This window comes from Lathamus discolor, chromosome Z, assembly GCF_037157495.1.
Source record: "Lathamus discolor isolate bLatDis1 chromosome Z, bLatDis1.hap1, whole genome shotgun sequence".
NCBI lineage: Eukaryota > Metazoa > Chordata > Aves > Psittaciformes > Psittacidae > Lathamus > Lathamus discolor.
The window spans coordinates 28578531-28601213 of NC_088909.1; the positions used below are offsets into that span (position 1 = coordinate 28578531).

The 22683-nt window shown below is 39.6% G+C and overlaps 1 protein-coding gene across 3 annotated transcripts in view; it reads left to right on the forward strand.

Annotated features, from left to right (window-relative positions):
* The window catches only part of MCTP1 (multiple C2 and transmembrane domain containing 1), a 255065-nt gene that overhangs the window by 195004 nt on the left and 37378 nt on the right, over positions 1 to 22683 (forward strand). For all 3 annotated transcript variants that reach the window (XM_065662669.1, XM_065662671.1, XM_065662670.1), the window contains exons 15-16: positions 2672 to 2791; positions 20766 to 20819. In XM_065662669.1, the coding sequence (XP_065518741.1) occupies positions 2672 to 2791; positions 20766 to 20819 (174 nt within the window). The remainder of the gene's footprint in view (positions 1 to 2671; positions 2792 to 20765; positions 20820 to 22683) is intronic.

The following is a 22683-nucleotide window of genomic DNA, read 5'->3' on the forward strand; positions in this document are numbered from 1 at the left end:
TACTCCTCATGCTTGTTTAATTGTTGAAGACATAGGATTCTCTCCCTTCCTGTGTGAAGTGAAGGTTTCTGCATAGCACTTCTTCCCTCTCTTGCCCCCAGCTACTGGGCTCTTTAAGTCTCAGTCCTGTTCTGCACCATATTTTGGGTTTGCTCATGTTTACTTGGTTTTTTACAAGCTTTGTATAATAATAATACTAAAATACTAATACTGGGAATATGCTTGCTTTCTCCCATGTGCATTTCACGAGTGCATTTCTCTTCTGGGGAAGGTAGTGAGGCCATTTTGCTTGCAGTGTCATCACTGTGCTGGTCTCACACATCTCATTTGTGTTGCCAATACGGAGTCCCTGTTTTCCTAGTGACTGGCTGAGACAAGTGCCTGAAAGGAGGAACTGGTTGAGATTCAGCCAGACTAGATGGAAATTTAGGTGGCAGGTCCATGAAATCATCTACAGGAGGTGGTGAATGTAATAGCCGCATTTTTGAAAGGTATTTCCATACAAGTCATAAAGAGGTAATAATATAATATTTTACTGGCCTACAGAGCACAGTACTGTAGGGAATTAATACTTTGAAGGATCATCCTGCACTTATAAACTCCAAGTGAGGGGTGTTTGGATGAGAATTCACTGATTTTCTGGAGTACAAAGTACTTGATGGCCGTGTTCCTCAGTCTCCGTTGAGGTCTGTATCTCCTGAGACTGTCTAGGTTGTTGGTTTCTTCTGGATCTACATATTGTATGGATATTACTTGATTTTCTTTCCATCTTTCTAGCCAAAGTTCAGATGGGACCATAAGAAAGAGACTGTGCATTGCCATTTCTCAACAGATAATCTCCAGTACTTGGTTTTCTGATACTTAGGTCATGTTTGCCAAATTCCAGAGCTCCCTTCAGCATACATCCATGGACTTGAATCATTTCTGGGGTTAAAGGGTGCAAGGACTATTTTCTTTCGAGACACAAATTCTGTTGCAAGTTGCCGTTATCAAATTTACTGCATCAAATCTCTATAATCTTGCTCTCAGTAGGGTGGTTAGCAAGCTCATGGAAGAGCTTTCGAACTCCTTGAGCTGATGTTTGCTTCTTATTCATTAGCATTTCTGACAGATTTCCTTTTAAACTAAACAACCTAAAAAAGGCAGTTTTCTTTCAAATGAAAAACTGTTAGAAGCGCTGGTATCCTCTTACATATGTCACACACACACTGCTTTTTTAGTTTTTCAGTATTTATTATGTTTGACTTACAGTCTCACAGGGCTTCCATATATATAGCTCTCAGTGGAAGAAGGCAGGGCATGAGGTACATTAGCTCATCTTGAGAAAGGAGATTGCTCAAAATGTACATTTTTTTTCTTTTACATGGAACCTTGTATTTGATAAGAGTATTTTATTTTAACTCTAAGCAAAAATCCAACAGAAGATTGTTAAAATCCCCATTTTAGTCTTAGATTTATCTTGGTGGCTGGTTTGGGAAAATGAGCCCCTTTTAGTTAATCTAGTATTACCTAACTACATTACCTTTCAGTTTATGTAGCTATTGGCATTGCTTTAGTTCTGTGGCACAACACCTTCTTTCACTTTAGTAGGTATTAAAAATACAAATATCCAAACCAGTAATTATTTGGATGATAAAGGCTTAGTAAGATTTCTGGGTGTATATCCAGCTGTGGTACATAGCGTGATTTGCTATAGTGCTTTCACATTCAGTTTTTGTTGTATTAGAAGAAAACAAGCCAAAGTTATGGCTAGAGCTGGCTAAAATAGGGGCGTTTTGTTCACAGGCAAAACCAGATGTAAAAACGGTTTCAGTCTGACCCCATCTAAGTTCAGATATTTTTAACTCTTTCCTGCAAAACAATAATTTTGTACCAGCACCAGAACATTCAGGCTTCCAAAAAGTCATGTTTGTCCCACCTGATGGGTGTGACAGAGCTCAAGTCCAGCATATGAAGCTGATCAGATTTCCATGGCAGAGATCTGAGGTGTACAGATGGTTTCTCTTGGGCTGCGATCCTTGTGTGGCCCCAGCGCTGGAGAGTATCCCCAGTTACCAAGGCACATGCTTCTGCCAGCTTCCAGCCATGCAGCACTCAAGGGTGCTGAGAAAACACTTCAGCAAATCAGTTTTCGAAGTGGTGGACTGAGGTGGTTTCTCAGCTTTCTTTTTAATCCCATTTTCAGGAAGTCTGTGGTCAGTACTGTTTTACTTGTTTTCATTTTTAACTTTTAGTGTGATCTTTTTTTTTGGCAAGGTTTTTTTTCCAATTATGTTGTTTGCTTCTTCTGCTTGCTTGTGTGACATTACTACTAAATAATCAAGTTCTTTCTTCTAGATTATTAATTTTTATTCATGGAAATAATTAAGTTTTCTTTCCAAAGTTGTAACTTTATTATTATGCTATTTGCATTATTTTACAACAGAACAATTAATACAATTAATATTCCTCTTAGACTTCATCAATTTTCCTTTTGTATGAATTAAAGTATGAGCAGAAAGTGTAGCAGTTTTTTCATGTGGGTAAGTGGCTGTTCAGCAAAGTGGTTAACAACTTTCCTGCTAAGGAGAGGTGGGTTTCCTTTGAATTGTCTAAATTTATTAGTCTTAACTGTGCACAGTAGTTTAATGTAATGCTGATTTGAATCACTTTTTTCTGCTCTGTCTTCTAGATTTTTCTTTTTGTGGTCTGGAACTTTGAGCTCTACATGATACCACTGGTTTTGTTGCTGCTGCTGGCATGGAACTACTTCTTGATCATATCAGGGAAAGATAACAGGCAACATGATATGGTAAGTCTTCTCTACTTCAAGAGCATACGTGTCCTTTCCTTTTATTAACCAGACAAAATTTTGTAATTGAATTACCTATGACATCTTTTTGAATATGTCTCAGTTCATAATGCTTGATGGACGATTTTCTCACCTGCAATTAAATTTAAATTTTCTCCGGCTATCTAGTAAATATGTTTGGTTTTGTTGAAAATGTTGGGTAAAAACACAGGAGAACATGTACTATCCTTAGAATCTGGTTTGTGTGGGAGCAGAGATGAGAGGCATGACCACCTTTTCTGTGTTCAGGAGAAGGCACATTCTTTGAAAATGCTTTTGTGTGCCTAAGTCCTTATGTTGCTTTTTTAATCTCAGATATTGAAGTTAAAGGTTGAAATTATTCCAATTTGTCAACAGTTTCGGAATGTATCACATTTTATTGTATTTCACATTTTATTGTATTTCACAGTTTATCATTAATACGTTAGCATTTCTTGAGCTTAGCTTAGGACTTTTATTATTATTTTCTTTTCATCTAATGCTGTCACTTACATGCATATAGTTGGGATATAAAGTAGCAAACATTTACTAATAGCTGCCATTTATTATTAATAAAAGCGTGGCTGAGTACTACATATCAGAAGTTGAAGTTGTTTCTATGCTGTGCAAATTTTCTAGTGTCCAGGCAGCTTAAGGTTTTTGCATGCATACTATTGCTGAGACTGATGAATCTGATATTTACATCAGTATTGATATCCCAAAAGCAGTGTACTTTATAGGACATTATGATCTGGATGGACAACTGGATGGGTGGGAAAAAACCAAAATGCGTTAAATAACTGATCTCAGAGGGTAGTGATTAATGAAGGCTGATTACAAGTGGAGTACTGCAGTGTACAAGGGCCTGTCATGTTTAACATCTCTGTCAATGACCTGTAGGAGGTGGCAAAGTGCACTCCCATCCAGTTTTTGGGTGGCATCAGTTAATACCCTGGATCTACCAGTCAAAAAGACCTAGGTAGGCTGGAGAAATGTGACAGCAGGAACGTGATGAAATTAAAGAAGGTGAAATATGAAGTCTTGTTCATAGGGAGGAATAACCCCCTGCAGTGATACAGGTAGGGGATTGAATGTCTGGGAAGCAGTTGTTTGAATTGGGCCTGGTCGTTTTGGAAGACAGCAATAAACATGAGCCAGCAGTGTGCTCCAGCGGAAAAGAAGGCCTCCCACATCCTCGGCTGCATTAATAAGAGCACAAGCAGTGGATTGAGGGAAGTGATTATCACCTCTGCTCAGCACTTGGTGGGCTAAATCTAGAAAAGTGTCCAGTTTGGGGCACTCCAGTTCAGAAAAGCTTTTGATTAACTTGAGCGACTTCAGTGGAGAGCTTCAAGACAGTGAGAGGGCTTGAGCACTTGGTCTGTAAGGAGATGAGGGAAATTGGCTTGAAAGATCCTAGAGAAGACTAGGCTTCAGATGACCTAAAAGGGAAGACATGAAAGCTGAAGAGGGACTTTTTACAATGACATGTAGGCACAGGACAAGGGGGAATGGCTTTAACCTGACAGGGTGGAGATTGAGATTAGATTTCAGGAAGAAGTTCTTTCTTGTGAGGATGGTGAGACACTAGCACAGGTTTCCTAGAGAGGCTGTGGCTGCCCCAACCCTGGCAGTTTTCCAGGACAGGTTGGATGGGGCTTGGAGCAACCTGGTCTAATGTGAGGTTGTTGTGGTTTAAACACAGCCATGCAGCTTGTTCACGCTCCCCCTCTTCTTGCCCTCCCCCTGCTCCTGGAGGGATGGGAAGGAGAATTGAAAGAATGAAACTCCCACAGTTTGAGATAAGAACAGTAACTAAGGTATGGCACAAACCACCACTGCTACCACCGATAATAATAATGATGAAGGAAATAACAAGGGAAAAGGATACAACACCTCAGCAACCGCCAACCAATAGCTCACCCCACCGCACCCGACTGAGCACCAACCGATACCTAGTACAACCCTGCAGTGCACTAGGCCTTCCGGGTAATTCTCAGTTGTATCCTGGACATGACGTGCTGTGGTATGGAATACCTCTTTGGTCAGTTTGGGTCAGGTGTCCTGTCTCTGCTTCCTCCTGGCTTCCCCTCCTCCCTGGCAGAGCATGAGACCCACAAAGCCCTTGGTCAGACTAAAACATTTGAGTGGTAACTAAAAACATCGGTGTTATCAGTGCTGTTCCCAGGCCAAAAGTCAAAACACAGCACTGCACCAGCTACTAAGAAGGAATAAAAATGACTGCTACTGCTAAACACAGGACAGAGGTGTCCCAGCCCACGGCAGGGGTTGGAACTGGATGAGCTTTAAGTTCCCTTCCAACCCAAACCATTCTGATTCTATGACCTGAGCAACAGCTCTCCACTACCTATATGGAGGTTATAAAGAAAATGGAGCCAGACTCTTCACAGTGATGTGTGGTTGAAGAGAAAACAGGCATAATTTAAAGCAAAAGTTCTGACTGGAGATCGTTTTTTGCACTGAGAATTTTCAAGCCATGGAAGAGGTTGTGTAGGAAAGTTCTACAGTTGATGGTAGAAGTATTCAGAATCGGAGTGGATAAAGCTCTGAGCAACCTGATCTGACCTCATGGCTGACTCTTCCTTGAGCAGGAACTTGGAGGTCTGTTTAAGTCTCAATGATCCCATGACATGCTAATAAAAACCTGAATGTACACAAAAGCCATGGGACCCGATGAAATCCATCCTCGGGTCCTGAAGGAGCTGGCAAATGAAGTTGCTAAGCTACTGGCCATCATATTTGAAAAATCAGGTGAAGTTCCCGATGACTGGAAAAAGGGAAATATAACCCCCATTTTCAAGAAGGGGAAAATGGATGACCCAGGGAATTACAGACCAGTCAGTCTCACCTCTGTGCCTGGCAAAATCTTGGAGCACATTCTCCTGGAAGGCATGCTAAGGCACATGAAAAACAACAAGGTGCTTGGTGACAGCCAGCATGGCTTCACTAAGGGGAAACCCTGCCTGACCAATTTGGTGACCTTCTATGGTGGGGCTACAGAACTGATGGACAGAGGTCGAGCAGTTGATGTCATCTACCTGGAGTCGTGCAAAGCGTTCGACACTGTCCCACACATCCTTGTCTCTAAATTGGAGAGATATTAATTTGATAGGGATCAGTGTTGGGACAGGCCTTGTTCAACATCTTTGTCGGTGACAGGGACAGTGGGATTGATTCTGCCTTCAGCAAGTTTGCCGATGACACCAAGCTGTGTGGTTCGGTTGATACGCTGGAGGGAAGGGATGCCATCCAGAGGGACCTTGACACGCTTGTGAGGTGGGCTGATACCAGCCACATGAAGTTTAACCATGCCAAGTGCAAGGTCCTACACCTGGGTCAGAGCAATCCCAGGCACAGCTACAGGTTGGGCAGAGAAAAGATTCAGAGCAGCCCTGCGGAGAAGGACTTGGGGGTGTTGGTCGATGAGAAAGAACATGAGCCAGCTTCAGTGTGAGCTTACAGCCCAGAAAGCCAACCGTATCCTGGGCTGCATCAAAAGGAGCGTGACCAGCAGGTCGAAGGAGGTGATCCTGCCCCTCTGCTCTGCTCTCGTGAGACATCACCTGGAGTATTGTGTGCAGTTCTGGTGTCCTCAACATAAAAAGGACATGGAACTGTTGGAACAAGTCCAGAGGAGGGCCACGAGGATGATCAGGGGACTGGAGCACCTGCTGTGTGAAGAAAGGATGAAAAATTTGTGGCTGTTCAGCCTGGAGAAGAGAAGGCTGAGTGGAGACCTCACAGCAGCCTTCCAGTATCTGAAGGGGGCCTATAGGGATGTTGGGGCTGGACTGTTCATTAGGGCCTGTAGTGATAGGACAAGCGATAACGGGTTAAAATTTAAACAGCGGAAGTTTAGATTGGATATAAGGAAGAAGTTCTTTACTGTAAGGGTGGTGAGACACTGGAATGGGTTTCCCAAGGAAGTTGTGAATGCTCCACCCCTGGCAGTGTTCAAGGCCAGGTTGGACAGAGCCTTGGGTGGCATGGTTTAGTGGGAAGTGTTCTTCCCCATGGCAGGGGGATTGGAACTGGATGATCTTAAGGTCCTTTCCAACCCTAACTATTCTGTGATTCTATGATTCTGATATCTATCAACTGCAATTATTAGTGACCAGGGAAACTGCTACAGCCCTGATCCTGGCACTGGTGTGGCTGTCTACATCGCTATGCTTCCAAGGGTCATCTAAAAATAGGGGTTGATGATATAGTCCCTAATCCTGAAGTTTGTTATGTTTATATAAAAGACCAAGATCAAGATTTAAGACATGTTTAAATCACAACCCTATGTCTCCTGCTGCATGGAATTCTTAAAGCTTCTCAACCTGAAGATTTTATGGGTAACTAAAATTCCTTGTGAAAAGAAAGGTTTTGCTAGCTTCAATACACTTCATTTGTCTTTCAAATAACACCTGCCTGTGAAGATTAATTGGGTCATTTAACCTTACTAACAAAATAGCAAAGCTATTGATGGGCTCTGTTAAGGACACCAAATGCTACTCTAAACATTCCTCTTGGTGAGATTTCTTCAGACCAAGGTACACAGCTCATATCATCCAATCCTGTTCATTCAAAATATTTTATATCTGTGCCATTAATTACTATTTTTTGTTTGGCTTTATCACACGTAAGTTGGGAGCCAACTTTTGATTATTTGAGCTTGGTTATCATCGCAGTGAGCATCTATCTTCTATGAAGTGATGCCTTTTCTAATTAACTCCCAAATCTTCAATAACATCTCAAGTCTTCAGCTCATTAGGTCATTAGCACAGTATCATTAGATTAGGAGTCATTTAAATATTTCTGTTTTCTTATGCAGAGTATAAATATTAACTAAATTATTTAAGCAGTGTTTCCTGGTGGCTAGAGAATGCTTCAGGATTCACATGATCTGGCTTCTGTTCCCAAACCTCGAGAGATTCCTTGTGTGACTCAGTGAAATCATTGACTACTTATCTTAGGAATTTGTTCAGAAGTCACTTTGACATCCTCAAGCTAATGATAACACAAAAAAAATAAATATATTTGTTTGTTAATTTTTCTCACTCAATTAACTCTAGACAAGTGTGGTTAGAAATCATATGCGCTTCAAATCTGTTTAATGCCCATGGAAAATAGTTAAATTTGGGACCTCCAGAAGTAGCTCAGCAGAGTTAGTTTCCTTTGTAATATCCCTACAAGAAACCAATTATCAATTGTCTCATCAATTCAGGCATTAGGGACTGCACTCTTCTGTGGGTCAATGAAATAGTTATCACCATGTTTCTGTCCAGATACGTCGTATGGAACTTGTTTGACCATCTCTATAGACAAGGCATCATTTGCTGTGTTGGGCATCAGTTTCTTTGAAGTAGTTTGGAATTTACTTTCCCGTGAAATGATTCACCTACCAAATGGTCTGGCTTACTCCATCATGACATGAGCCTGTGCTGCTCATTTAAGTGAGAGTATGATACTTTTGCCATTTTCTCTGACTCCTAATAAGTAACACGTGCAAGTCCTTTCTTGAATTATAAGTTCAATTAAGTTGGGGTGCAGGGGAGCCCAAGTGTGTTTACTAAGAGGAGATAAGTCTATTGGGAAGCTAGACAGAAAGGTGAAACAGCATATTAGGTGATAGTGCTTTCATGGATTCAGCTGGACTCTTTGTAGGATTGATCACTGTGGTTTTAATTGAACACTGGCACAGACTTCAAAGAGAAGCGTTGGATTCCTTGTCTTTTATACATTAAGATTAGTTGTGTTTCTGAAAGATGTGCTTTCATGAAATATGAACTCTTGCATTAAACATTGGTGTAAGCAGATGTAGATAGATGTAGATTTAGTGGACAGCTCTGTTCTGTTAGAATTCAGAACTGATCTAAATGAATGAATTCCTGACTTTGGGTCATATGGCAGGTATAAAAAATCAGAGAGTAAATTTTTACTTCCTGTATTAAGCAAGGAAAAAATCACTAAAATGGCATTCTTAATGCCTTCCTCTGAATTTTGCAGTAATATTTTTTGCCTGAAGCTTACTCTCCAAGGATCCTTGCACTTCCTTAAAACACAATTCCTAAATATCCAACCTCACAAAATAATTTCTTTTTAGCACCATTGCCATTCTGCTCTTAAACCATCATCACCTAAACACAAAAGACTAGAGCTGAGTGGATCTTACTGCTGTTATCCTCTTTTCCCTGCCAGCCCCATGCCTATGGCAGGTAGGGGGTATCAGAGCATGGCACAGTGACAGACCGCAAACTAATAAGAAGTATGCTGGCACTTAAAGATTCTTGTCTTTTCATTCTTTGTCAGAAACTACCTAATATTTTGATGTTTTCAAATGTGTTGGACAAAAATCCCCACCTTTGCAGCTTGGAGAAAACAGCAGCACAGCTGACTGGGATCACTTCTCAGTGGTGCCCAGTGACAGGGCAGAAGAAAGCACTTTAACTGTGTGGTGGTCCAGGGCCACATTCCGCAGGGACGCTGTGGAGCCTCCATCCATGGAGATATTCAAGACCTCACTGGACATGGTGCTAGGCAACCTGCTGGGAGGTGACCTGGATTGAGCAGGGTGTTTGGACTTGGTGGTCTCTGGTGGAATAAGGCAGTTGAACTCAAGACGTCCCTCCTGACAAACTCTGCCACTTTGTGATTTTCTGACTGAAGATACTAATCTTTCTCTCTTTTTGGTCTATTATTAGTTAGGTTTTTTTTTTTTTTTTTCCCAAGCAATTTAAATTTTAATAGAAGAACAATGCACAAGCCTGGAGTTACCTTCTGCCATATATACCCCTACGGAGAACAGGTTTAATCAGTTCATATTCTGCATTTACAGTTAATACTTAGAGCCTTTAAGGAAGTATTAAATAGCTAATTTCCTCAAGTTTCAAGTTGCACATGTCATTGCATAGAAAATGATGGTGAGCAGCTGGAAGTTAATGTGCCATACAAAATTCTTATGAATGTGTATAATAGAGTATATACACATATTATTGATCTTGTAAGAGTGGTATACATGATACATTCTTTAATTTCACTGGAGATTTTTTTCAAAATAGGCTTTTATGATTTATGTTTCTGGAGTATATGTTTCTATTAGAAGTTGGGCTGGACAAGCTCAGGACGATATTTTGAGAATAGGAGAAAAATACTGTTGAAGACAACCTTTCATTCTGAGATTTTAACCAGTTTGTGTGGGTACATTCTGTGTAGTCATCTGATATGGTATGTATACTTAGATTTTTTATTCATCTTTATTTTTTTTCTGGAAATTGCCACATGAAGAAAAACAAAAGGGGGAATGGGAAGAAGGATGCTTATGAACCATGACCCTAGATTCTTTCTCTCCTCAAGAAAGAGTTGTAGGCATGATGAGCTCCAGCTGGTTGTGCAAAACCGTCTCAGCTGCAGCTAAGATCTTTTTCGATTACAATTGGATCAATGTCTTTGGGGGCAAGGCAACAGTGTCTGTCAGAGCTTTTGGTGATTTTTTTGGAGGCAGGAGAGTGTCGCTTTGCTGTGAATTCAATACAGAAGCTAACTCCACTAGGAAAGCGCCTGACTTCACCCACCTGGTTTACTGCAAATTGAAAACCAGCTTACCAAGCAAATAAACAAGGTTATAACTTGATTTTTCTCTGTTTCTTCACATTATGGTCTTAAAACGTGGAAGCATAAACCTTCAGGTTCTTAGTTTGCAAGGGGTTTTGAAGGGTTTCATCTGCAGATGAATACAGGACAAGCCCCAAGTGCTTCAGATCCTTTCCCTGTGTAGTACTGAGGGGTTTTGTGCTTGATATCGAGAAATTCTCTTCTGCCAAGGAGTTGGTAAAGATTTCTTTGTTGAGGACTGAATTCTTGCCGTGAATTTATGGCAAAAAATAAGTATCATTGTCCTTGTATTCTAGCTAAACAGTGTCTGGAATACGCCATTTGCATAGATGGTAGAAAATGGCTTTGGGACTTAGGTTGTCCATTACATCTTGACTTGACTGTATGTTCCTGAGAAGTTTTGTCTGTGGTATGACAGCAACAATAGCAGCCACAAAAGCCCAAAAGCATGAAGGCTCATGGGGCAGTACAGCATTAGGCATAGTTACATGTGTGTAAAACTAGTCTGCTTTTTGGTACCTCTGAAATTAAGGAAAATATGGTTGGTTTTGTAGAACAATTTTCAACATCACACAGAAAGGATTTTACCTTGTATTTGATAACCAGAGCTGAACTTTTGTTCTCCTCTGCACCTCAAAATAGAAAGTGACTCTTTGTTTCTGCTGCAGGCAAATGTGAATCAGCACATCTCTCTGAACAGTACAGCGAAGTCCACCATCTTTCTTTAAAACATGCAGCCTGCCTTGCTTTTGCCAAATTAATCTGTCACAAACTTGCTCTCCATTCATTATCATCAAAATAAGTTAGGAAGGCTTTTGCAAAGAGGTGGTCATTTGCCCGTGTGTTCTGTGTGGGTGCTGTCAGAGTACAAAGACCACTGGCAACACATGCCGGGGTATTAAGCAATCTGCTGAGAGCCACTGCTGTCTCCCTGCAGCAGTTTGTTCTTTCTATATGATCCATATAGTCAGAGAGGAAAAATACCTTGGAGTATCCCATTATTAGACAGGGCTTTTTATTTTAATAAATCAGAAAAGAAACATGAAAATGTCAGCTTAATCAAGCATTTAAATTTTATTAATCAAGTCTAATTTTTATGAGTGCAAATAATCGCTGAAGCTGGACAAATTTGCTCTAGATTGCATCAGAAACATAATTTTAATATTTAATGGCCTGCTGAATTTAAATGGAGAATTATCTTTATGAAACATGCTTTTGATAATTTGCCATTAAATGAGAAATGAACAAATCAACATTAATCTTACATAAAGGTTATTTAACTAAATATTGGTATTATAAATATTTTAAATGCATTATGCACTAATTTAACAGTCACACAGTACACTATATAAAGATGTAAGTTGGGCAGAAAGTGTTTCGTTCCTGCAGCGTAATAGAATGTGATACTTCAAGTGGTTATCTTGGCTCCGGTTAAAAGAGTCTGTGCTGCAGTTATAATCCCCATGTCAGGGATTTACATACAGTATCAAAGTATGGAGTAACCCTTCGCTAAAACTTTATGTGGCTGTTCTCATTCCAGTAACAGTTACAAATTCCAAACGCAGTACAGAATTGGAATATTTTGGCTGGGTTTGGTCACCTGAAGACAAAACCTCAAAACCTTGGGTATCTCCAGCATTTAAAAAATCTGGATTTTTTTTTCCTATCATAAATCACTGAGCTTTCTAATTTAAGTTTTGCCACATTCTTCCAAATATTGTCTTCCAATATTTCAGGCATCTAAAATAAAATTGAAGTTTACAGCTTACAGAGATTTTTTTTTTCTATGAGAATATTTTAATGATTTTTATTTTTTTTTAATCAAGATTTACATGGCAAAAAATCTCAGTTGAGAGATTGTAGTATAAATAATCAATATAATATAACTCAACATCAGTTTAGTTTCCAATAAAAATTCCCATAGTCACATGAGATTTTTATTTATCTTTGGTTTAGTTTTTTTTTTTGCTTTAGCACATTTTAATTCAGCCTGGACTTTTGGCACTTTGGGATTGTACTGCAGTTTTATTGTATTTACCAAAATGTATCAATACCTGGAAAGTACCTGGAAAAATATTAACTGAAATAATAATAGTGTGTATTAGATAGATTGTCACCTAAAACGCATAATACAGCTTTTTTTTCTGTCAAAAAGTCTGTTCAGCTCCAAATTTGTATCTAATAGACTGTGTCACACCTAGAAGCTTAAAATTATTTGGATAAACGCTGTTCTATAAGAAAAGTGTATCTGGTCCCATTAGAATCTGAAAACTTTTTGAAGAGAAGTAGTAATAAGAGTGAAAACCATTATTGAGCTATTTTGTTGTTAATAAGACCTGTCACAAGTTGTTAATAATTTGTCGTTTTATTAAAAAGTTTATTGTGAGGTCTTGCCCAAGAATTCTGGCTCACAACATTTATTGAAGGTGTTACTTTTAATAGTCCTGCATATTAATCTTGCCATTGGAATTTGGCCAAGCAAGGAATATTTTTTGCTGAACTAAAAATGAAGCATTCTGAGATGACACTTCAGAGTACAGTACACGTTGAAGCCTTTAGATGGAGACAAACTTCAAATAAACATCTAATATTCAGTTCACAGTGCATTATGTAAATAGAAGAAAGAGCTAAAATAAATGTGAAAGAAATATTTAAAGAATTATAGAGAAAAAGGCTTATAACGTGTCATTTTTACTTTAAAAATGACTCAGTCTAAACTACATTGGCAACTGAATTTTGAGGGCATATAACGGTGACAACAGGAAAAAGGTTACATGTTCTTGTATAATAAACTGTATTTACTGCCCATGCATGTTGCTAAGAAATTTATTATACTGTAAATAAAGATTCTGTTGTTGACATTACAGAACTACTTGTAATCAGCAGTGTGCATCAAAAGCCATCTGATAGCCATATTAAAGTCTCATTTCCTATTAAGAATCAGACTCAATAACAATATGAGCACTTCCCAGAATAAGCTAACAAAATGCATTCTGTAAGAAGAAATAATTGCATTTGAATGGAAAAATCAGGAAGTATTTTAGCAGTAAAGTATTAATGCCTTTCTTTTTAGTTTGCTGTCTTCTGTATTGCAATATATCTAACCTTACTGGTAAGTTTATCACACTAATTATTATTACATCTAATGGCTCAGTTATCTTGATGATTACTGCAGATGAAATACCCCAAGGTCAAAACATTAATAGTATAAATCAAGATCAGCTGTATTCCAGATACACTACACTCTTAAATCAGAATCTGTTAATTTAATTTTTTATTTACCTTACAAATGTGAAAAAGGTGGGCATTTTAATTAAACTGTATCTCCTGTAAAGTTTCTTCTCGACAATTCCATGAAAGAAGCAGACATCATGTTGTGAAAATGAGCACAAAGCTGCTGCAGGCTTATTGATGACACACATCTTTGCTTCAACTTGAAGTACCTGGAGATAACCTGTGAGACCCCAGGTGGTTTTATGCATCCTTCTTAATCTGTATGCATTGCACAATTTTATACTGTACCTACACATAAAGAATTTAGCAGCATGCAAGCACAAGGAGCTGTTTATGTTTGGACAGTATGAATTATCATGAAATCCAAACCACAGTTCTGACCACATTCACTGCACATCTAAAATGTGATTAATTTGGAACCAATTCTCTTTCTCTCATTTATTCTTTCTTATTAATGCTAATACCTATATATGAAAATAGAAATATCTGCAAATATCTTGACACCATAACATGTGATATAGCATAAAAAGTTTTTTCTTTTGTTATTCACTTGAAACCACCTATTCGTGCTCGAAGGACTACATCAAGTAAGATACAAGCAAATGTAGAGAAGTGCTGAGCAGTGGGGCATTGCTTCACATTAAATAGTAAGGTAACTCATCAGGGTTATCTGAAGTGGTAGTGCTTCTCCATTTCTTTTTTCTTTATCTTGTGTATTGGTGCCAAACATATATCTGGTATTGTTAAAACGTAGGGATATCAGACTATCTTCTCTGTAGGTGTTTCTGTTGGATCAGCCAAAGAACTTTGAAGACAATGCATGGAGTGACTTGTGGTTTGCACATTGTGTGTGAGAAATGGCAGGCTGATACTGAGAAGGACCTTTCATTTAAAGTGGTATTAAGTTTGATGTGTCATTTTTCTGTGGAGTCTTGAGATTCAGGAATGTCCTGGGTTCAGCAGTAGCAGTCATTTTTCTCCTTAGCAGCTGGTGCAGTGCTGTGGTTTTGACTTTCAGCCTGGGAACAGCACTGATAACACCGATGGTTTTAGCTGCTGAATGGTTAGATCACTGCCGGGGTCAGGTGGGTTATCGGTTGGCGGGTGGTGAGCGGTTGTATTCTCTCCCCTTGTTATTTCCTTTATCATTATTATTACTGGTGGTAGCAGTAGTGGTTTGTGTTATACCTTAGCTACTGGACTGTTCTTATCTCAACCTGCAGGAGTTACATTCTTTCGATTCTCCTCCACATGCTTCTGGGAGGGGGGGAAGAAAGGGGGGGAATGAGAGAGAGGCTGCGTAGCTGGGCTTAAACCACGACAAGGAGGTATTTCAAAGTTGTCTGCAGTCATGGGGGTTTGGTTCAATGTGCTTGTACATAACTAGGATGCCACCACAATTAATTATTTTCTCAGAGATCCTATGCTGTTTGTTAGTCAATAGATCATTTTGAGAATAAATTTAAGTTGTACTTAATTTTCAGCTTCCTCAGAAGACTCAGAGTTCAGAAACTACAAAACCAGGTTTTCTTTGGCATGCAAATGTGGTGGTTGTGCTTCTTTTTGCTAACCTGCTATAATGTAGCTGCACACCATTGCAGCAGAACAGACGCTCCTCCGGCCTCTTGTAGATTATGAATCACAGATTATTTATAGTCTGAGTTCCTCAAAGAGTGTGGGAATGGACTGGGGGCAATGGCAGTACGTAGGAATTAGACTGCATACTCCTGATTAATAACCTTTCGGCGGGGCTATTTCGCACAGGAAGGATCTTGACTTTGCAACATTTAAACATCATCTGCTCACTCTTTGGCAGTGAAGTAGCTGACATGCTGTATCTGAGGCCATCTACCTGTGTATTTGTATTGCATTCAAGGGACAGTACCAAGAAGCAGGTACTTTCAAGGCCTTCTACCAATACGCAGCATATAAGACTGTGACAAGTGACGTTACAGAAGGTCATGTCACTTTTAACTGCTTGCATTAGATCTTTCTGATTTCCCATGTGCCCTTCCTTTGTCTGATTAACACTACTTGATTTCAAGCAATGTATTGGAAGGCATAATTTAGAGTGAGTATTCTAGGGACAGTCTAAGATTTTTACCACAGAACTTTTAATAAAATAACACTAATGTTTCATTTTATCTTCCTATGCTTTTTCCTGTCCTCCTTCTCTCTCCTCTCCCTCCATCCCCACCTCTTCCCTTCCTCCATCACACCTCCCTCAAGTACAATGCTTGACATAGAGATCTGAATAACTACTCTGTTCCTTCAAACCAAGGAGCACATGTGCACTTTATTTGAATAGCAATGAGGCAGAATCAAAGGAGAAAAAAATCCATTGTATTTTTTTTTTCCTACAATATTCTTACTACAATGTTACACTGAAATCTGTTGCTCAGTCCCACTGTACCTCTCTTGCTTTGTTCTGCAAAAAGAGGTCAAACTTCAGTAAATGGCTTTTGTAAGGCTTTGGCATACCAATTCCTCATATATCATATGATTATGAAGGATCTACTTTCTGTGTTTTAATTTATGTCAAAGTTCTGGAAAGCTTGTTATAGTGAACTAATAAATTGTATTATTGTGTCCATATTGTCTGAATGTTCAGGGTTTGTATTTTTATTTTGAACTCTTTTCAATTTCAAGACAAGTGAAAGCATGGGCTATGTTTCATATACTGTAAAGAACAGTTTAAGCACCTTGGGCGTAGAATCACCTTTACTACATTTTATTTTGCTGCAATATTTGAATTCTGTTTTCCTTTCCAGACAATTCAGTACTCCAAATCTCAATGTAATTGATGATATGACTAACCTAGAACAAGAGCACAAAGTGGCAGTGGCTTTTGAATTAAAAAAAATTGAATGGGGGAGCTGGAAATCAGGGCTTAATCCTGGGCTTCAAGCAATTTCAAAGGACTTTTTATGTCCTTTGAATGAGTTAACATTTTGCCACTCTATAGAAGCTTGTAAAGTAGTTTGAGATCATTAGATGGGGAAGGAAAAAAAAGTAAAAAAATTAGTTTAAAGTATTATTATCTGGATAATTTAGAATGGGTATTGTCACGCAAGTGATTTCAGCAAGGTTCCATCATCTGCAACAATTTTAGAGGTTTCCAATTCAGCTAATTGTCTCCATGCTAACTTTAGCACTAATGTGAGATAGGCGTTCTGCTGTTCAATCCTGTCAAGACGAGAAATTTCTGGATGTACATAAAGAGATCTTTAAGTCTCTGGGGATTATTAATGTTGAAAAGTATGAGACCTAGTGTGTTTAGTCAGCTCCAGGCGTAGGCAATATCTGAGTCAACAGATTCAGGTTTATAGCTTGGGCTTCAGTCACATAATGATGTAATTACAGACTTTTCTGCATGTGGCAAAACTGATTTAAGAAGTTTTATATCTTGCTGAAGCCCTTAACGGCTTGTTTTCATCCTCTCTTTTCAGTTCACCATTTCCTTGTTAGAGCTAACGGTAATGTTTTTGGAGCTGGTTGGTAAACTGGATCACTGAAACCATCCACCTCAAAAGTTTTAGAGTAGGTAGGTCCTGCACATGGCTCAGGGCAATCCCAAGCACAGCTACAGGCTGGGCAGAGACTGAATTGGGAGCAGCCCTGAGGAGAATGACTTTGGGAGTGCTGGTTGTCGAGACGCTCCCTGTGACTTGATAATGTGCTCTTGTAGCCCAGAAAGGCAACCCTGGAACTGTTTAAGGCCAGGTTATACACAGCTTGGAGCAACCCAGTCTAGTGGAGGTGTCCTTGAGGTGGAAGGAATTTGGAAGTAGGTGGTCTTTAAGGTCCCTTCCAACTTAACCGTTCTATGATTCTGTGACATGCTTGTGAGGTGGGCTGATGCCAACCTCATGAAGTTTAACCACGTGTCCTGGCTTCAGCAATAGCAGTTATTTTTCTCCTTCTCAATAGGTAGTGCAGTGCTGTGTTTTGATTTTTTGGCCTGGGAACAGTGTTGATAATGCCGATGCTTTTAGTTGCTGCTCAAATGTTTTGTCTGACCAAGGACTTTCTGAGTCTCATGCTCTGCCAGGGAGGAGGGGAAGCCGGGAGGAAGCAGAGACAGGACACCTGACCCAAACTGACCAAAGAGGTATTCCATACCACAGCACGTCATGCCCAGGATGTAATGGGGAGTTTACCCGGGAGGACTAGTTCTCTGCAGGGCTGGAGGAGGTATCGGTCAGTGCTCAGCTGGAGGGAGTGGGGCGAGTTATTGGTCGGCTGGTGCTGAGGTGTTGTATTCTTTCCTCTTGTTATTTCCTTTATCATTATTATTATTGGTAGTAGCAGGAGTGATCTGTATTCTACCTTAGTTACTAAACTGTTCTTATCTCAACCCGTGGGAGTTGTATTCTTTTCGATTCTCCTCACCGTCCCCCCGGGTGTAGGGGGAGGGCAAGAAGGGGGGGAGTGAGTGGATGGGCTGTGTGGTTTATGGCTGACTTTGTTTAAACCATGACACCATGCAAAGTGCAAGGTCCTGCACCTGGGTCAGAGCAATCCCAGGCACAGCTACAGGTTGGGCAGAGAAGAGATTCAGAGCAGCCCAAGGAGAAGGACTTTGGGGTGTTGGTCAATGAGAAAATGAACATGAGCCGGCTTCAGTGTGCGCTCGCAGCCCAGAAAGCCAACCGTATCCTGGGCTGCATCAAAAGGAGCGTGACCAGCAGGTCGAAGGAGGTGATCCTGCCCCTCTACTCTGCTCTCGTGAGACCTCACTTGGAGTATTGTGTGCAGTTCTGGTGTCCTCAACATAAAAAGGACATGGAGCTGTTGGGACAAGTCCAGAGGAGGCCACAAGGATGATCAGGGGACTGGAGCACCTCCCGTATGAAGACAGGCTGAGGAAGGTGGGGCTGTTCAGCCTGGAGAAGAGAAGGCTGCGTGGAGACCTCATAGCAGCCTTCCAGTACCTGAAGGGGTCCTATAGGGATACTGGAGATGGACTGTTCATTAGGGCCTGTAGTGATAGAACAAGCGGTAATGGGTTAAAACTTAAACAGGGGAAGTTTAGATTGGATATAAGGAAGAAGTTCTTTACTGTAAGGGTGGTGAGGCACTGGAATGGGTTTCCCAAGGAAGTTGTGAATGCTCCACCCCTGGCAGTGTTCAAGGCCAGGTTGGACAGAGCCTTGGGTGGCACAGTTTAGTGTGAGGTGTCCCTGCCCATGGCAGGGGGGTTGGAACTAGGTGATCTTAAGGTCCTTTCCAACTCTTACTATTCCATGATTCTATGATTCTATATAACTGCCTAGCTTACATCAGGTCAGAGGCTGCAGAAGATTCCATCGTCATGCTGCTCCTGACAAAATTGTTCTCCGGGCAGGAAAGAATTGAAGAGCAATTCTTCCTTAATTTTTTAGGTCATGCTTCTGCCTTGGGGTTTTGGACATGCTAACTCTTTACCATTTCTTTGTGTTTCTAGTTCTTTTGGTTATAAGCTTAAGGACAGAGCAGGTAGCAGACAGAATTGGAGGCTACTTCCCCTCCAAAATCCCAGGCTTATTGTCAGAGGGGTTTCAGGACTGAGTTCAATCAAGGATGAGCAGGTGGAACCGAAAATGTTTTGAACTCTGCAGTTGACTTGCATGTATGCAGAGTGTGTGTCTAGACATGCATGCTTAGTACACCTACGTGTTGCTTACATCTTACATGGGCCCATGTAACATGATTAACTGGAAGCTTCGTGACGGTTGAGTTACCTCAGAGAAAGGCATCTGATATGCACCCATTTAACTTTTAAGTTCTCTTGCCTGAATTTGGCTCTTGGATAGTGTTAAAGTCCATTTGGTTTTTGGACATGGAGTTAGACTTAGTGAAAATATCCTTGCAGCAGTGTTTGCTGGTGAGGATCATGAAGTTTTATTTTTAATGTGTTGTCTTAAATGACAAGTACCCTATAACTGTTTGTAGCTTCACTATATGACGAAGTGAACTATCTCATTTTAGCTGGCTTCAAGTCTGTAAAATAAGCACAAGTATTAATGTTTCATACCAACAAGTTTTTCCTTCTCTTGTCCTTTTTATGCATATTTTACAGTACATAATACAAACTTTTTGCATCCATAATATGAGACTGGGCTAGGTAGATCTTTGCAGACCTTCATTATGGCTGTACTTATATCCTAATAAGTCCCTAAATAATGATAAATAAGTATAAATAATGATCTAAAGTGTCACATTATTTTCTGTTTATAAAGAGGTACAACTTCATTTCAATTCCACAAACACAAAATTTTTCCCATAGGGTGGGCTGAAGACTTGATCACAGTTTTACGAGAGAGGGATTTTTGAGTTTTTTAGTTGAATCTGTCTCTGACCTCAGAAAATCACTTAATCTCTCCATAAACCAGATTTAACAGTGGTTCATTTGATGCTTATGGTGTGATTAATAATTATTAATATTTGTAGAATGAATTACATGTACTTGTGTATTTGATAGTTACACTGAATAGGCTTTAAATGGAAAAATACCTAGAGGCAGACATAGCAACTGCAGCTAGCAATGAATGTGCATAAAGTCAGATGCACAGATTGTATAAAATCACTAGCAAGAAACAATGTTAATTCTGACGGAGCTTATGGTATATATCGTTGTTGTAGATCATAACGAGATAAGCCAGTATAAATTTATTCCAAGTTGTGTACTCTTCAAAAATCTATTGGTGAATGCTGTAAATTCTATTTTAAATGTTGCACTTTTCTGTAGGTAACAGTAAATAAAAGAAAGCAAGCATCTGTGTGTGCTGCATGCAAACCAGTGGAACTGATAAAGGATTCCTTTAGTTAAAACAATCATATCTTGAGTTTTGAATTACCTTTTAAATACTTAACTTGTCAAGCAAGCATTTTGTGCAGGAAAGGTTTTCAGTATATAATTCCCAAAGGTAGGTCAATTAAAGCTGTAACACTTTCCTGAATTTGAATCTCTAGATCAACTGTTTTTTTCCTAGTTGCACATTTTCCTTTTGTACATTTATTTCAAACATTAAGAAAGTTTTCATCTACAAAAGGTTCAGAATTGACAGAACAGCACTCTTCCTTTTTAAATCATGACAACTACTACTGTTTCTGTCTGCAGGTAGTGGAGGACGTGCTAGAGGACGAGGAAGAAGAGGATGACAGAGATGACAAGGTAATTATCTTTCCTAGCACTTGGGTAACTGGGGAGGGGAAAATTTAGACGTGACACTGTTTTTAGACAGTTAAAAAAGGAGTTGAAGTGTTTTAGTCCAGAAAATTGGACGGAGCTGTTTATCATCCTAACAATGCTACAGTGCGTTGCAGGAAAGGACAGACGACTATAAATCCTGCTTTTCTGGGTTTTTTTTTCTTGGTCCAAAGCTGGACCATTTTTTCTGCCAGGAACAAAAATAATTCAGCCTGTCTGGGACTTGATAGCTGTTGTGAAGATAACTGCAGTGACAACTGTTTTTGAAGGACAAAAATTTGTCCTGAATATTACAAATAGGGCTGCACTTTAGGGAAAAACTGGTGTAGCAATAGCAACTCCATACTGGTTAAAGGTGGGATATTGACATGTATAATTTTCAAGGAATTACTTGCCGGAAGAATGGCTGAAATGTCTTGCATGCTGTTTGACATTTAAATAATCACAATGCCTATAGACGTCCACTTGATTTGAAGTTGGCATTGTGGCCCAGCAAGCCAGAATTATGATGCAGATCGTTCAGCTATTTGAGCAAACATGGTTCTGTTTGGAGGTGGCTGGTTGGGTTGAGGATTGCAACCACAGTAAATAACAGCTCATTTCCACATCTTATTGAGCCAAGCTATGGGACTGCTTGGATTGCTTGTCCCCCAGGGAGAGGGAAAAGCCAGAGAAAAGAAATTAGAATGACCTTGCACCACTGAAGCAATGGCTGATGCTGGCAGGACAGCTTTCTGGTGAGATGAGTACGGTGAAGACAGCCCCATTGTTGCTGGTATTTTCATACCAGGAAGGTGATATTTGAGGAAGAAAAGAAAAGGAAAAAAAAAATCATAATTTTGCAAGAACTCTGAATTAAAATACAGATGATTTTGACCTTCATGGATGTTACCACACTGCTGTTGTAGTACAGCAATGATTTTTTTCTTTTTTTTTTTTCAGGAGGAGAGAAGAAGTGTATCTTAATTTATGCCCTTGACCTTTGTTTCTAGTTGAGATGTACCGTTATATACCACTGTAAGAACTCATATGCTGGCAGCAGCATTTGAAATGTCAGAAAATTCACTGTGATTAGTTAATCCTCTGAATGATTATTTTTCTGTTAGCTAGCACCTAAGATCTGAGAGATGATAAAAAAGGAGTATTTTGCTCATTGCATTGCCAGCTCAAATATTTTACAATTGACAGAAAGTTATTATGTGATATTCTTCTATACATCACTTAAATTGTTAGCTACATCATTTAAGAATTGGCAAACACTGTAGTAAGAAAACCTTCTTTTACAAGACACATATGTGATGGTTTTTAGCACTAAATGATATGAGCATACACTTCTGGCAATAAAATATATGATTTATTGCAAAGGTCAGTCACGTAGCTGTGGAGAGCTTGTATTTTAACTCAACATGCTGGCTTTTCTGATAAACACTGATCTGCCATCCATTTGAGGCCATTTTCTCTCATTTCTCCCTCCTTTATTATTAGAGCTGGTGCAAAAGTATCATCCCAGTAACATGTGTATTCCTGGATATTTTAATCACTGTGATTAGTTCACAAAGAGTAGTGTTTGACTGCTTGCAGTTCAAGCCAGCCTGTGTACTTACTGCATAGTGTTTTCTGGAAAACGTTAAACAAATTCTTTTTAAAGGGAAGATGAGGGAGGGGGTCAGCCCTCTCTTTTCCTTCCCAGTTCCCAGGTGATTAGCAGATGGCGGGCAAAACATACCCAATTAGAAATATCAGTGTAGGTTTCAATGTTGTGATCTAATATTCACCTTTCTCAAATTGACACAAAAGTTAAAAAAAACATTTTTCTAGATCTACTTGC